A 13,165-nucleotide genomic window follows, 5' to 3' on the forward strand; every position below is an offset into this window, starting at 1 on the left:
CACCTTATGTTTGGTTACATAGGCTTAAGAAGCCAGAGGAAAGCTGTGGCACTGTGTTGGGAGTGCATAAAAGTCTTTTCAAGGTTTCATGTACTGGGGACTGATCACAAGCTCTTTTCCTGCAATTCACAAATGGATTGTAACAAGTATCAGTTGCTTTGTGGTGGTTCAGCTCCTGGGGCTCGCAAATAACAATTTCAGTAAGAAGGCTCTACATAGATTTGCAACATTATTATCAATGTAAAATGTACATCTAGTTTATAATTTAGGAATTGTGCAGTACTAGTCTTTTTTTTTTTTTTTTTTTAATAAACTGATGTCTGTGTTCCTAAAGGGCTTGACAATCCTGCTGACATTCAGGGTGAATGTGCAGAAGCCAACCTGGGAGAAATAAAATGTTTAAAAGCTTTAGTAAAGATGAGTATTTCTAGTTAAAAATGTAACTAACTTCCTGTGGTTTTGTTTTTATTTATTTTTCAATATTGTTAACTGAAGAAGGCTAATGCTTGTGCATTCTACTCTAGGTAACTTGGAGAATGGAGAGGTGAATGAACATGTTCATGTGGTAGAACTGGTTCCAAGAAGATCTGATCTTCCTTACAGGTATGTGTCTGTTTTATTTCAAAGGAAAAAAGCTTTACCCTATAGCCACCAACTTATTACCTAATACAGAGCTACTCAGTGCTGGAAAACAAATTGTTCATCGGGGTACTTTTGCAAATGTTTGGAAAGAAATGTAAAAGCCTGCACTTTGCATAGTTTCTTTTATTGAACATTTTGTAATTATCTTGAAGGAGTCTTGTAGCCATGTCAGACAAGAGACTTAGTTTTCTGCTTTTGAAAATAGGTTTTATGTTGGTTTCTATGTTCCTCTTTCTGTGTTTTCCATTAGTCTATTGATTCAGATATTTTTGTGTGTATTCTTAAATGAGATACACAACTGATAACATTAAAGGATAATTAAATGTAAATTGATTGAATATTGGTGAATATGATGACAATACTGGTTCTGGAATGCTTTTTTTCTTAAGTTTTGTATTTTTCTCTTTCCCCATTTATTGATGACATTGTGCTTTTATGACTAGAGTGGAAGTCAGTACTCCAGCTCAAGTGAATACTTTAAGCAGTATGTTGCCTTCAGCCACTGTGCCAGAATCCATGACAATTAGTAAGTACTTCCTTGATATATCTAGATTGATGGAATTAACTTTGAAACCCTTTATTTCTATTTTTATTTCAGTGAGATCTGTTTAGAGAGGCACACACAGCGGTTCATTTCTGGTATGCTGGCCACGTTAGAAATGACTGCTCTGAAATGATTTCAAAAATTGGCTGATCCCAGGTTATGGTTTGTTGCAGCTGGTATGACAGGAGCTTCTCTTTCTACAGAGAAACTGATGTCAGCCTTATACTTGATGTGAATTGAGTAGTAAAATGAACAGTAATGACTTCATTTGAAATCTCTACAAGCTCTGAAAACACTAATTGTAGGTTCTGATGTGATCTTACTTTTTTTGGCCTTCTTTAAATAGTGCCTAGCTGGAAAAAAATGCAAATAAGCCTGGATCTCTTTATATATACACTCAGTCTGTGGTTTTGATATGGATATCTGCTCCAAACATAAATACGGGCTTTCATAATCAAAAACTTCAGTTAAGATTAAGGTGGAGGATAGCCATATTTCCAGTGGTGTTAAGAGTTAAACTGCACGGGATAAAATAGCGTTTGCTGTGGAAAGAGTTTAACAGAAGCACGGGCAGTTTATTTAATCCATCTTTAATATTGTTACTTTACACAAGTTTATAAAACAAAGAATTCTTAAACCAACTAGCTGTCTAAACACATAAACCACTATGGCTGTTTTTTTCTCACTGTACAGAGAGTTTTATAACTGAACCGGTTCCTGAAAGTCTGGGGTGTGGGTTTGCCTTTTAATAAATTTGAATATATACAAATTTAGATTATACCTTTTGGGAAGTTAGAAGTCATGCAGCCAAGATTCTTTTTCTAAGATTTCTTTATGGAATCATCAAAATGAATGAACCCTTGAAGTATTCTAATCTCATGCTCTAATGTGATGTTCAAACAGTATTTGTGTCAATGTAGGTTAAAGGAGGTAGGCCTGGGCACTGTTTCAGGCTCTGGCAGGGGTCTGCTGTCTGAGATTTACAAAGATGAATTCTTTCTTACAAAGTAGTTTAGGAAGGGGGAAACTAATTTGAGACTTTGAAGTGGCATAATTGAAGGTGTAGATAGAGTTACTGTTGTTAGTCATTGTGATACTTTAGTCACAGGAATTCTCATGTTTGTTACTACATTATCCTTTTGTTCTTACACTCTAATTTTATATTTCAGCAAGCGTTTTAAATGGGAATACTTCTGTTTTTATCAAACCCTTCATTTTATTGTTTGGTAGATGTAGTAGGTACCAGCAGGGGCCGCAATTGGTCTCCTTCAGTTGCTCATGTAGCTCCTGTGTGAAGACAGCCATACAATAGAAAGAAAATCTTGTGATTTTCAATTCTTGATACTAACAATTTGTAAATGAAATGAACCATAGGATCAACAGAAGCATACATGCTATCGTTAGTTTCCTACTCCAGAGAAGGTTTTGGTGGAAGGAGTGGGGGGAAGCGTGTCAAAACATCTCTAAAGCCAGTAGAACGCTTAGTAAATAATCTCGTTGTCATTGTATTAAAAATTCAGCTGACTATAAATATAAGTTAATACTTTTATAATAGCTGGTCCTGAATACATTAAACAAAAATGGTTTTGTCAAGTTGTTGTTACTGGTTATAGATTCTCCATACAGGAAGAATTCAGTGCTATGACAAAGCCAGACACCGAAGCTCTTTTTCTCTGTTGCAATTAGCAGAAGAATTATTAAATGGTGAGGCTTATAGCTTGGTTGCATAGCAACTAATTCTAACACATCAGACAAGAAAAATGGAATGCAGTAGTGCAGTGAGAAAAGCTATGAGGTCTCCAGTGACTGGATTTTTGTGCTTCTTATTTCTGAAGACAAAGCTTGAATTGAATTTTTGAATTTTTAAAATTTTAAATCTATTATTCTCCTGCTTTTCTTTCCAATTTAATAGTATAATTCAAATGTTTTTTTCCAGTTCTTTTGATAGGCAGGCTAGAAAGCTGTTATTGGAAGATGCAAAATAGTATTGCTGCGCCTTTGAATTATTTTCCTGAATTTATGTCCCAGCAGATACATCTCAAAAAAATACTAATGCCACTGAAGAGAAATCCTAATCCTTAGTTAGTTTCACTGTGTGTGTTAGACATCATTTGAAAAATTGCCCTACTTTACTGATTGTTGTCTTATAACCAATTTTATAAAGAACTGAGTTTGTCCAAAGTTTTATATTTGTGTGCCTATTCCATTTTGGTGTTTTTCAGTTTTAAAAAACCATTGAATTTATCTTACCATATCTGAATCAGAATTAGCTTTATGTCTGCTCCAATGATTGTCATTGGAAGATCATACTGTTTTACAGCAGAAAGATCTGTCCTGCCAGCACAAGTTTCCTCCTTTTATTTTTGCTGTTGAAAAAGAAAAGGAAGTTTCAGAACTTTCATTTTAGAAGGATGCTACTTTTGTTCTTCTTGACAAGGTTCTTTGATTGGGAACTTAGTTTTTCCATGATAATTTTCTTCTGTTTTTAAAATTGGGCTTAGCCACGAAGATTTGCAAGGGTTGTAGCATTGTACATGAGTCCATATTTTTTCACATATTCTTGAGAAAGCCCACATTTTTTTGTGATCACTGAAGGACTGTGTAAGTGTTTTTGTACTTTGTCCTCTAGTTTCTGACCTTGGTTGCCACTGGTCACTGCCACCTACTATATTCTTGTGACTTCTCTGAAAGCACAGCTGTGGAAAGGTGGTGTGTAAAATTTTCATCATTGAGAGAAAAGATGCAGTTCATTTTATGGACATTTTTTTGGTCAGCACCCTTCTATACAGTAGAAGGCTAACACTGTATTGTCTAATTTGTCCCCTGCTAAAATTTACCCTATTAACAGTGACATAACTGGATAGTATTTACAAGCTGTGGAGCACTAAATAAGGCCTTAATAGCCATTGTTCATGCAGGTAGCATAGGGAGCATGTCTTTAAAGGTCAGACTTCTGATTTAAGATGTAGCTAGTCTGCTGGAAGTTTTATTTGTTTCTGAAAATATCTGTGTAAATTTGCACTTGGGAAAATAGAAAACCCATTCCTGTAGACTGCTCCCAGCCCACCCTGGTATTCTATCTGCAGGATTGCAGAGGAGTGCTGCATGACCTTGTGTACTGAGAGATGGTTTCACTTAGAGCTCATTCTTCATAACAGGTGATTGCAAATCATACTTACCCAATCTTTGGCTAAACAGCAGAAGAGTTGTGAAACTTATGACTTTTCTGGAGGTTGCTGGAAAATTGACAGGTGTTTCTTAAAGCATGTACTTCTTTATATATTTCATGCTCTGAACATGACCTTATAAAAACTTTACAGAAGCTAGATTTTTGCATGTAGTATGCAAATGAATTAAAAAATGTTTTCAGACCAATATTTGCTCTATTAGTATTTAGGCACTACAGATTAATTTCAACATTCAAAGATAATTTTTGATCTTTTAAGAAGTGATGTTTAATATGAAAAAACTAATTAGCTCTTTCCTTGATTGTTGTATTTTTTACTCATAAAGAAAGACTTGGTTTGGAATTGTTGGTTTGCAATGGGAATCTATTATTTTAAGTTGCAAAAATATCTCTTAAGATTGCATATTTTGAGAGACTTCACCAGTTAAGTCAGTTTCATAAATACAGATATTATAAGTTATCTCTTGAATTTTAGATATGTTGGTGTTTGATGATCATCCCTAATAACAGTAGTGTACCTTTTTCCATTCATGTTACTTAACAGAACGCACAAAGCAGTTCAGAAGTAGGACATAAAGTCTCAAACAGTTTTCTGACGTGGATATACTTGGCCATCCTCCCACTGTTTTATTTAAAAAAAAAAAAAAAGAAGAGGGAAAGAGGAGGAAAAAAAAAAAAAAAGAGATGGGGAAAGATTGAGGTTGTGAAGTCCAGAAGTCAGAAAATGCCAAATTTATGGTTGCTGCTACCACCCTGATCTTTTTCTTTGTTTCATTTAAAATTTATTCCTTTTTCTAACCAATGAAATGAATGAGGCATAAGTCTGCATAAAAACATAGGCTATCATTATATACTGATCTCAGAGGCAACCAGAACACACAGACAAAAGCTTATGAACTGCAGAAGTTCTGGCAGATTTGAAGTGAACCTACTACAGCTGATGATCACTGGATTTACTTTGTTTACATTCAGCTGACTGTTCTGACATTCTGCTACAATATTTCAAGAAGCATAAGTGAGAGTAAGAAATCAGGAGGTTTTAGAGTTTTAAATGTTACGGCTGAATTAAATAGGATGGTGGCATTTTAGTTCTGTTCAGTTACATCAAAAGATCACAAAGTTACATTTTCTGATTTTTCTGGGCAACTTGCCATTTATTTAGTTGCACTAGTGACTGTTTGACTTCTTTATATTTAGTGTGGATGGAGAGGTTAAAGAAGTGTTGATGGTAAACCATATAGTGTTTGTTTTCAGTAGTTGAAAGGAAATATATCACATTAATACTGTTCTCTCCAAGAAGAAATAACATAGGTGTAAGCAGAGAAGCAATACTGTTGCTAGGGTAAGCACAGGCCATACAAGCCTTCCTGGAATCCTGGGCTTTTAGCCAAAACTAGTTGTGTTGATGCTTTCTTCCACATCTCCACTGCCATCTGTAGTTGACCTAAATTACCAAGAAATACTGAGTATGAAGTATGTTTGCTTCTGTGATCCTAAATTAAGCATTGGCTTTTGTCCTGTATGTCATAATGAAATTTAGAGTTTCTGCTTAATTCTCAGGAAAAAAAAATGAGGCAAATGGAAATAAAAAGCTTTTTAACATCTTTTGTTTCAAAAGGCTTTTTTCTTCTCCTTTTTATGCAAACCATAGTCTTTAACAGAATCTTGCTTTCATGCTCTGCATACTTATGTTTTGGAGAATGGAGCAAGGGGAAATGAGATTTCAGCACTCATGCAGAAGATTCAGGGTTGAATAAGGGAAAGAAGATTAAGTTATTAGGCAAGTTAAGGTTACAGTTTGAATAGACTGGTAATATTTGAAAGATTGAGACAATTTGTAATAGCTTCACTGTTTAAATGTTAATAAATCAGTAGACATTTAAACAGCCTGAGTGTGCATACAGGCAGTTATTGTAGAGTAGTCACCCCAGCATAAGGGTCAGAGCCAGCAGCACAATACCTTGTCTGAGTAGCAATGGCTTTAATTTCTTGAGAGGCCAAGAAATAATAGCAACTAACTCAGAATGTACATTATCATTTTAATGACACTCTTGAACTATTTAAAATGCCATTGTCTTGGTGCTTTCTTGAGGAGGATTCTGAATTCTGCTTTGTAGTTAAAGATCTTTATTTTGTTAGAGAGCATTGCCATACTGAGAGCCTACTATGAATGATTTTTGATTGTATTGTACACTTGTGCAAGGCTTGAACACTTAGTGGATTATTTTGCTTTCCTCATCTTTAGAACCATTTTTCACATCGCAGATAGGCTGCTGGATTGTGATCCATTTGCACAAGTCTGCATAGTATATTTCAGGGCTGTTGTAATCCCTTAATTTTCCATTGTTAAACCTAGCAACATGGCCCAGACAAAACCCCCTCAAATCCCCCAGCCTTTCCAATCTGCCCTCAAAGTGGCAGTATCTCATCACAACCAAAAGAATACTAATAGTGTGTTGAGTTCCCTGATAACCAAGTTTGATATTTTGTAGCTAGATGTAATACTTAAAACTCATACTCTCGGGTTTGGTATTTGTTTGTTTTTCCCCTCAAAGAAGCTATTATAGACCATCTCTGGAAAAATGATCATGAAAATCATGGAGCATGGCATATTTTGTCATATATAATCTTTCTAGTCTTAAGTTTTGCTACAGTTGCTGCATCAGTTCTAATGGTTACCTGGTAACTTCACTGCAGTGTGAACTTCACTCTTGCCAAAAAGGGTACTCTGCCTTTATTTCCAAGAAGGTGTTCTGTTCTGCCCTGACAGCTTTCTGCTATGTGCCTTGTGCCAGCAATATTAATAAGTTCAACAGTAAGATCACTTGGTAACTGCTTATCTAAAAGTAGCCTAGCAGAAAGGAAAAACCCTAACAAACTCAATTTTGAGCTGGATCGGTTGCTGCTAGGACAGTGTGTGTGTATAAACACCAGTGCCAGAACAAGGGAGGTGGTAGCAATGATAGGTCAGGCAAGCTGGAATGTTCCATTTGCTGAAAGCACAGCCTTAGGAAGAGTGGTTAAAGTAGCCATGTAATCACAGCTTTGGTTTTGAATGTGATTAATATTATCGAGGGAGAAAGCAGAAGTCTCCATAATTTGCATTATTTTTTAAAAAAAAGTGTATTATTATTTAAAGAGTCACAAATTCCCTTTTTGGCTTTTCTACAAGGTTTGGATGTGATTTTTTTCCCCCCTCCAATAGCTGTATAGAAAACTGATATAAAGACACTATGCTACTGAAGAAAATAGTTATTTTTTTCTGTGCTGAATTAATGGAGTGCAAAATCCCTCTAATGATCTACTGAAATGTTTCTTGCTAATGTCAATTAATTCACAAGCTGTAGTGTGGAATGGGTAGGAAAATAATTGTCTACTTTGTCCATGGCCAAAGAAGAATAATTTTTTAAAAAAAAACAGGTCTAGCCTGAAGGAATTGGATTGGCTGATTTCAAGTGATATGAGAACCTTGCTGACAGGGGTATTTGCCAGCAGATTACTAATGCCAGAAGGGAGTTGTGGTGGACACAGTAAAAGCTTTGACATTTTGGCTGTTAGTGGAGTTGGACAGATTTGATCTGGTCCAAAGGACAATGTTAAGTATTTTTTAACTGGCAAGAAATTTTGTAACTGTACGTCAGTGAACTGAAAGTTTTGTAAAGGAGAAAAAAAGTTGTCCAATGTCTTTGCTTCCTTCAAGAAATTAAATAATGCCGGTTCTGTTTGCATGATTTCAGGAAAAGCACAAAATATTTGCCAACATCTGGTTTGAATATTTGTGGAACTGGCTTATTTATTATATATAAACATAAGAGGTTTTCATTTAACTTTTGTGAGGGATGTTTCATAATTGTGTCCCTACAGAAAGTCTCATAAAATTATTGATGAATATACATGAAATTGTTAAAAAAAATAAATATCTATTTTAGGACATAAATACATCCTGGTTTTTGCTAGAAACCATTCAAATCATAGAATACCTTCTGTTTTTTGTTGTAAAATTTGATTCCTGCAAGATCTGAAAGTCAGTATCTGTATCATCTTAGATGATTAAGCCCGAATGTTAATAATATGATTAAGTCCTCTTTTTTCCCCCTTGTAAATGTATAGTAAATAGTAATAGTGCAGCTGTGCAGGTGTATGGTAAAACCTTTCCAATAGCAGGAGTCTGGGTGATGCAGTGCTTTGAGCTAACACTTTACTATATGGTATTTGATTACTCAGCTGTCTGTTAAACCTAATTCCAAAGATGTCTTTAAAAATTCTAAAAATAAAGTGAAAAATATGTTATTCTTAGAGTAATGCCCAAGTATTTTTTAAAGGCATTTTTAGGTAATTAAGAGGTTTTTACAGGAAATGACAATGTTCAGAAAACCCATTGTCTTTAAGACAGTGTTTAACGCTGATCTTGAGAAGAAATGCTGTGAAGAAGCAATGACATTATCTCTGCTCTGGTGTCACTGTAACAATTTTACTTCCTGTGTTGGAATCTGTAGCTGGGAAGGCAAGCAAACTTAAGAAGTTAAAAAACTAACAGTGTATCTCATTAATGTGCACATAGTGAAAAGCTGCATTGCATTGTCCTATACATGTGCAATGAACACAAAACAGCTGCAGCCACAGGCGAAGTTGTAAACATTTGTGTTGAAGCCAGACATAGACTAATCTGATTTGATCAGTACTTATGGTACCGCGTTAAATAATGCCATTTTGAAAGACTGCTCAAATCAGTGATGAGATTAAAAGCATTTTTAGTGTTTTGCTGAATAGCAGATGGAGTTGGCATCATCTGCTGAATAAGTGATACTATGTACGTGACTTCTAGATCTGAAATGAGCAAAAGCACACACAGAAGTTAATCTTTTTTGTCCCTTCTCTTTAGATGAACTTCGTCAAGCTATTGTGGCCATGATGAATAGAAAGGATGAACTGGAAGAACAGAATAGGTAGTTTTGTTTTTCTAGTCAAGAGGCACTCTAAAAATATCTGTTCTCTAATACAAACTGTTCTTTGTGTAAGCTGTGGCTAATTTTTGTGTGATCTTTTTATACATATGTATACATTATTTTTCTATGAAAAGTAAGCTTAATATTTCAATATTCAGTGCTTGATACTGAAGAGTAATGTTTGCAGGTCAACTGTTTCCTTTGAATTGGAATCATCTGTACCTCTGTGTATTGGGAGCTTTTGCTAGTTGTTTTTCTCAAAATCAGAGCTTACAGAGAAAAGATTGATAAGGTCTATTAAGACAGTGTTCCAAATGAGTTAAAGTTTGTCCTTATACAAACATTCAGAAAATTTCCTTTTTTTTCCCTTCCAGTGCAGAAGTGATGTAGGATGGCTAACAATGTTACTCTGAAAGTGGTTGTTGTCTGGGAGTGTCTTTCTGCCCACTTGGAGGAAAATGACAATGTAAAAATGATGTTGCTCGTGCAAAATGCTATCAAGCCTACTTTTTAGTTAATCTACTGCAGTACATTGTTGAATAAAAATACAAATGTATTCAAGACATACTGTTTGTATACTGTAGTAAGGGTATTTTGGTAACTTATGTTTTTCTAGTTGTTGTATTTGATTTATTTTTTGACTGTTGAGACCACCAACAGATCCCGTTTTTCTGCCTTTTATCCTCCCCACTCCCATAAATGCAAGTTATTGCCCATTCAACTTGGCCAAAGGACCAGGATGTTTTGTATTTTACCATTATGTATCGTGCTGACCTTTGCTATCTCACCAAAGGTTTTATGCAGAGGTTTATGGCAGTGCTCAGGAGAGACAAGAATCCTTCCTTTTCCCTTCTTTTGCTAGTAAATATATTGGCAATAGGTTATTCTTGAGATGTATGGACTTGCACTGAAGCACTGACTGCATTTATTCTACTTGGTGGTACAGTACATACCATAATACATTGTCTTTTGGGCATGTTGATGATATTGTAATAGAGATTAACAGTAAGCACTTAGAATTGTTTCTGTTTGATCATTTTTCCTTGTATCTTTTCATAACTTTGTATAATCAAATCAGGTCAATTTATTACATTAAGTAATGAAATTTTAGGATAACATTAATGGCATAATTCAGGCAACCTCCTCTGTGGTTTGTACAGTGTCCTCTAACTACCAGGTAGTGTTTGCAGTGTTCTAATGGAGGCTGCTGCGTTCTTCCAGATCTCTGCGAAATCTGCTTGATGGAGAGATGGAGCACTCTGCAGCCCTAAGACAGGAAGTGGACAACTGGAGAAGGAAAATAGCAGAACAGGAAGAGCGACATGCAGTGAAAGTCCAAGCCTTGGCACGGTAAGAAGGGCTGAATTTGTCATAAAAAGTGACTGCAGTGGAGCAAGGAAATAAAAGGTTCTGCATACAAGTGAAAAATACTTTCAAGTAGTTTAGTTTTTAGAAGAACACAAGTGATTTAGGACTCAAAATCCTATGGACTTTAGTTGAATTTAAGATGGGGAAAAAAAAAAGCAGTGAAAGATTTTCTGACAATTGTAGTTGATTTGTTGGTTTTGTATTGGAGTGTATAGAAGTGGATGCTTTGGTGCACGTGTAAAACTTTTTCGTGTTTGTGTGTTTTACCCCACAGTATTTCCTCTGGTACATCTCTTATATAGTTACACACTCAGATTATGAGGACCCCTCTGCTCCCAGCTATTTCTTACTTCAATGGAAGTTTTTCTGAGTGGTGGTCTTGTCAAATTGAGTAGGAATAGTTATATCTTTTATTCATTGCTTTCAGTTATATATAATGTCAGTGTCAGCACTGCTGCTGACATGGATACTCTTCCATATGTACCTTCACATAAATAAGCAGTGAAAAATGGATTATCTGTCTTCTTCAGTGATGTTTCTATCCAATATATCTTCCTTTGGTCTGATTATTTAAGCATGACTTCATTTCCCTTGAGCTAATGTATTTTTTTGTGTCCTGTTGTCAGATTTTCATGGCTGACCACTTTACCAATTGCTTTATTGTGAGTAACAGTTGTTGGCAAACAATAGCAGCAGTACCAATTTCTGAGGGGGTGCAACCCTTTCCCCATTAACTCTATGCAGGTCAGAAGGAACAGGCTGCTCAGGACCATTTCCAGTCAAGTTTTGAATATCTCCATATACGCAAGGCTCCACAGTCTCTCTGAGCAGTATTGCTAGCAGTGACCTGTTGGCAGTGCATTTCCTAATGCACTGCAAGGTACTTTTGACTTTGTTTGCTGCAGAGGGTGCATTGCTTGCTTCTGGTCAGCTGCTTGTCCACAAGGATTCCCAAATCCTCCTCTGTAGAGCTCTTTTCTAGCCCCTAGTATGTATGATAGCTACCACTAGTTTTCCTTTGGTGCAGGATTTTTGCATTTTCCTTTGCTGAACTTCAAGGGATTCATTTAAGGCCAGTTCTCCAGGCTGTCCAGGTCCCTCTGAATGGTAACAAAACGGCTTGGTATATTAGCTGCTCCCCAGTTTTCTATTGCACTTAAACTTGCTGAGGGTGCACTCTGCCGCACGTTTAGGTCATCAATGAAGGTGTTAAATAGTATTGCTTCTAGTAGTGATTTGTCTCTGCTTGACATTATGCCACAGCTGTTCAGAAAGAAAATAATTTTAACCCCCTTTGTCTAAATGTAATTTAGCTTAGCAAAGACTTGACAGTAAATGCTGCTGCAATAGTATGATTTTCTTCTAACAATTCTAGAGCTCTAGAGTAACCTATGCTGCCTAAGATCTTGGGGATGATTCACACATGTAGTAAACAACAAACCTATCTCACGTGTTGAATAAAATTAGTAATCTGTGCCTTATCGCAGAGAGAAGTGATTTCTTCCTGCCTGTATGTGCCAGTTGTAGACTACCACAGCCAAGCTTCCTATAAGCTTTTTATTGCATAACAGAACTAGTATCTGAAAATTACTAATATAAAGCTTTCTTAATTAGCAGCAGCAACAAAAAGTATTCAGAATGTTACTAATGCTGCTTTTGATGACACATCAAATCGAGCTACTCATTTGGAGGGAAGGAGAGAAGCATAAGTGGGTTTGTGATTCATGTGATGTGGGGCAATTGAGACAATGCAAATAGTTCATCATTTAATATTCACATTTCAGGTTATAGGAATTGTATTCATATTTCTTTGACTCACTTCCCCCACAGTTTTAGAATTTGCGGTGACATGTGGATGAATCAGGTATTTGTCATGCAAAAACCTTTTAAAGCATAGATAAGGAGCTTTAATAACAAGATCTAAAGAGATGCTCACTTAGACTAATTTTTTAATTTTAAACAAGTCTATTTAATTTATTGCTATGGAGACTGGATATGTTGTGTTGATTGTTCTTCCAAAAGCCAGTTTACTTTATCACATGGTGAATAGTGTTGGAAACTGCTTAGGTACAGTAAATTCTTGTATCATGTTGGATGCATCTCTTTAATGATTCATTGCAGCTCATTTTCTAGCACAGAAACTTCACATATAGTTATTTTGAAATGTAGATTTTTCTTCTGAATTCCTTCCTTGGTTCACTTTGTACACTGGAGATGCTGCTGCTGCAATAGTAATAGTAGTACATTTTTTTATAATTGTTGAAATTATTACTTTTGGATATCTGCAAAATTGATTTATTCAGATGGTTTTCTAGACTCTCCAAAGAGTCTTTAGCCTCCTGGGCAGAATTCTAGCTTACTTACAGAAATTTTCCTGACCTTCCTAAGTTCTCTTTGAAAGATAGAAAAATTCTTGGGTCATTTTTGTTTCAAGTAGTGGTAATCTTTATTCCTTCTTCAGTATTATAATGGCTTTTT

The 13,165-nt window shown here is 35.6% G+C and overlaps 1 protein-coding gene across 1 annotated transcript in view; it reads left to right on the forward strand.

The window, feature by feature from the left end:
- Positions 1–13,165, forward strand: part of SNX29 (sorting nexin 29) — a 93,136-nt gene that overhangs the window by 15,611 nt on the left and 64,360 nt on the right. Inside the window, exons 11-14 of the mRNA XM_054180725.1 lie at positions 525–603; positions 1,086–1,168; positions 9,256–9,319; positions 10,541–10,669. Coding sequence (XP_054036700.1) covers positions 525–603; positions 1,086–1,168; positions 9,256–9,319; positions 10,541–10,669 — 355 coding nt within the window. The remainder of the gene's footprint in view (positions 1–524; positions 604–1,085; positions 1,169–9,255; positions 9,320–10,540; positions 10,670–13,165) is intronic.

The sequence above is a fragment of the Dryobates pubescens genome, chromosome 4 (genome assembly GCF_014839835.1).
Source record: "Dryobates pubescens isolate bDryPub1 chromosome 4, bDryPub1.pri, whole genome shotgun sequence".
Classification (NCBI taxonomy): Eukaryota; Metazoa; Chordata; class Aves; order Piciformes; family Picidae; genus Dryobates; species Dryobates pubescens.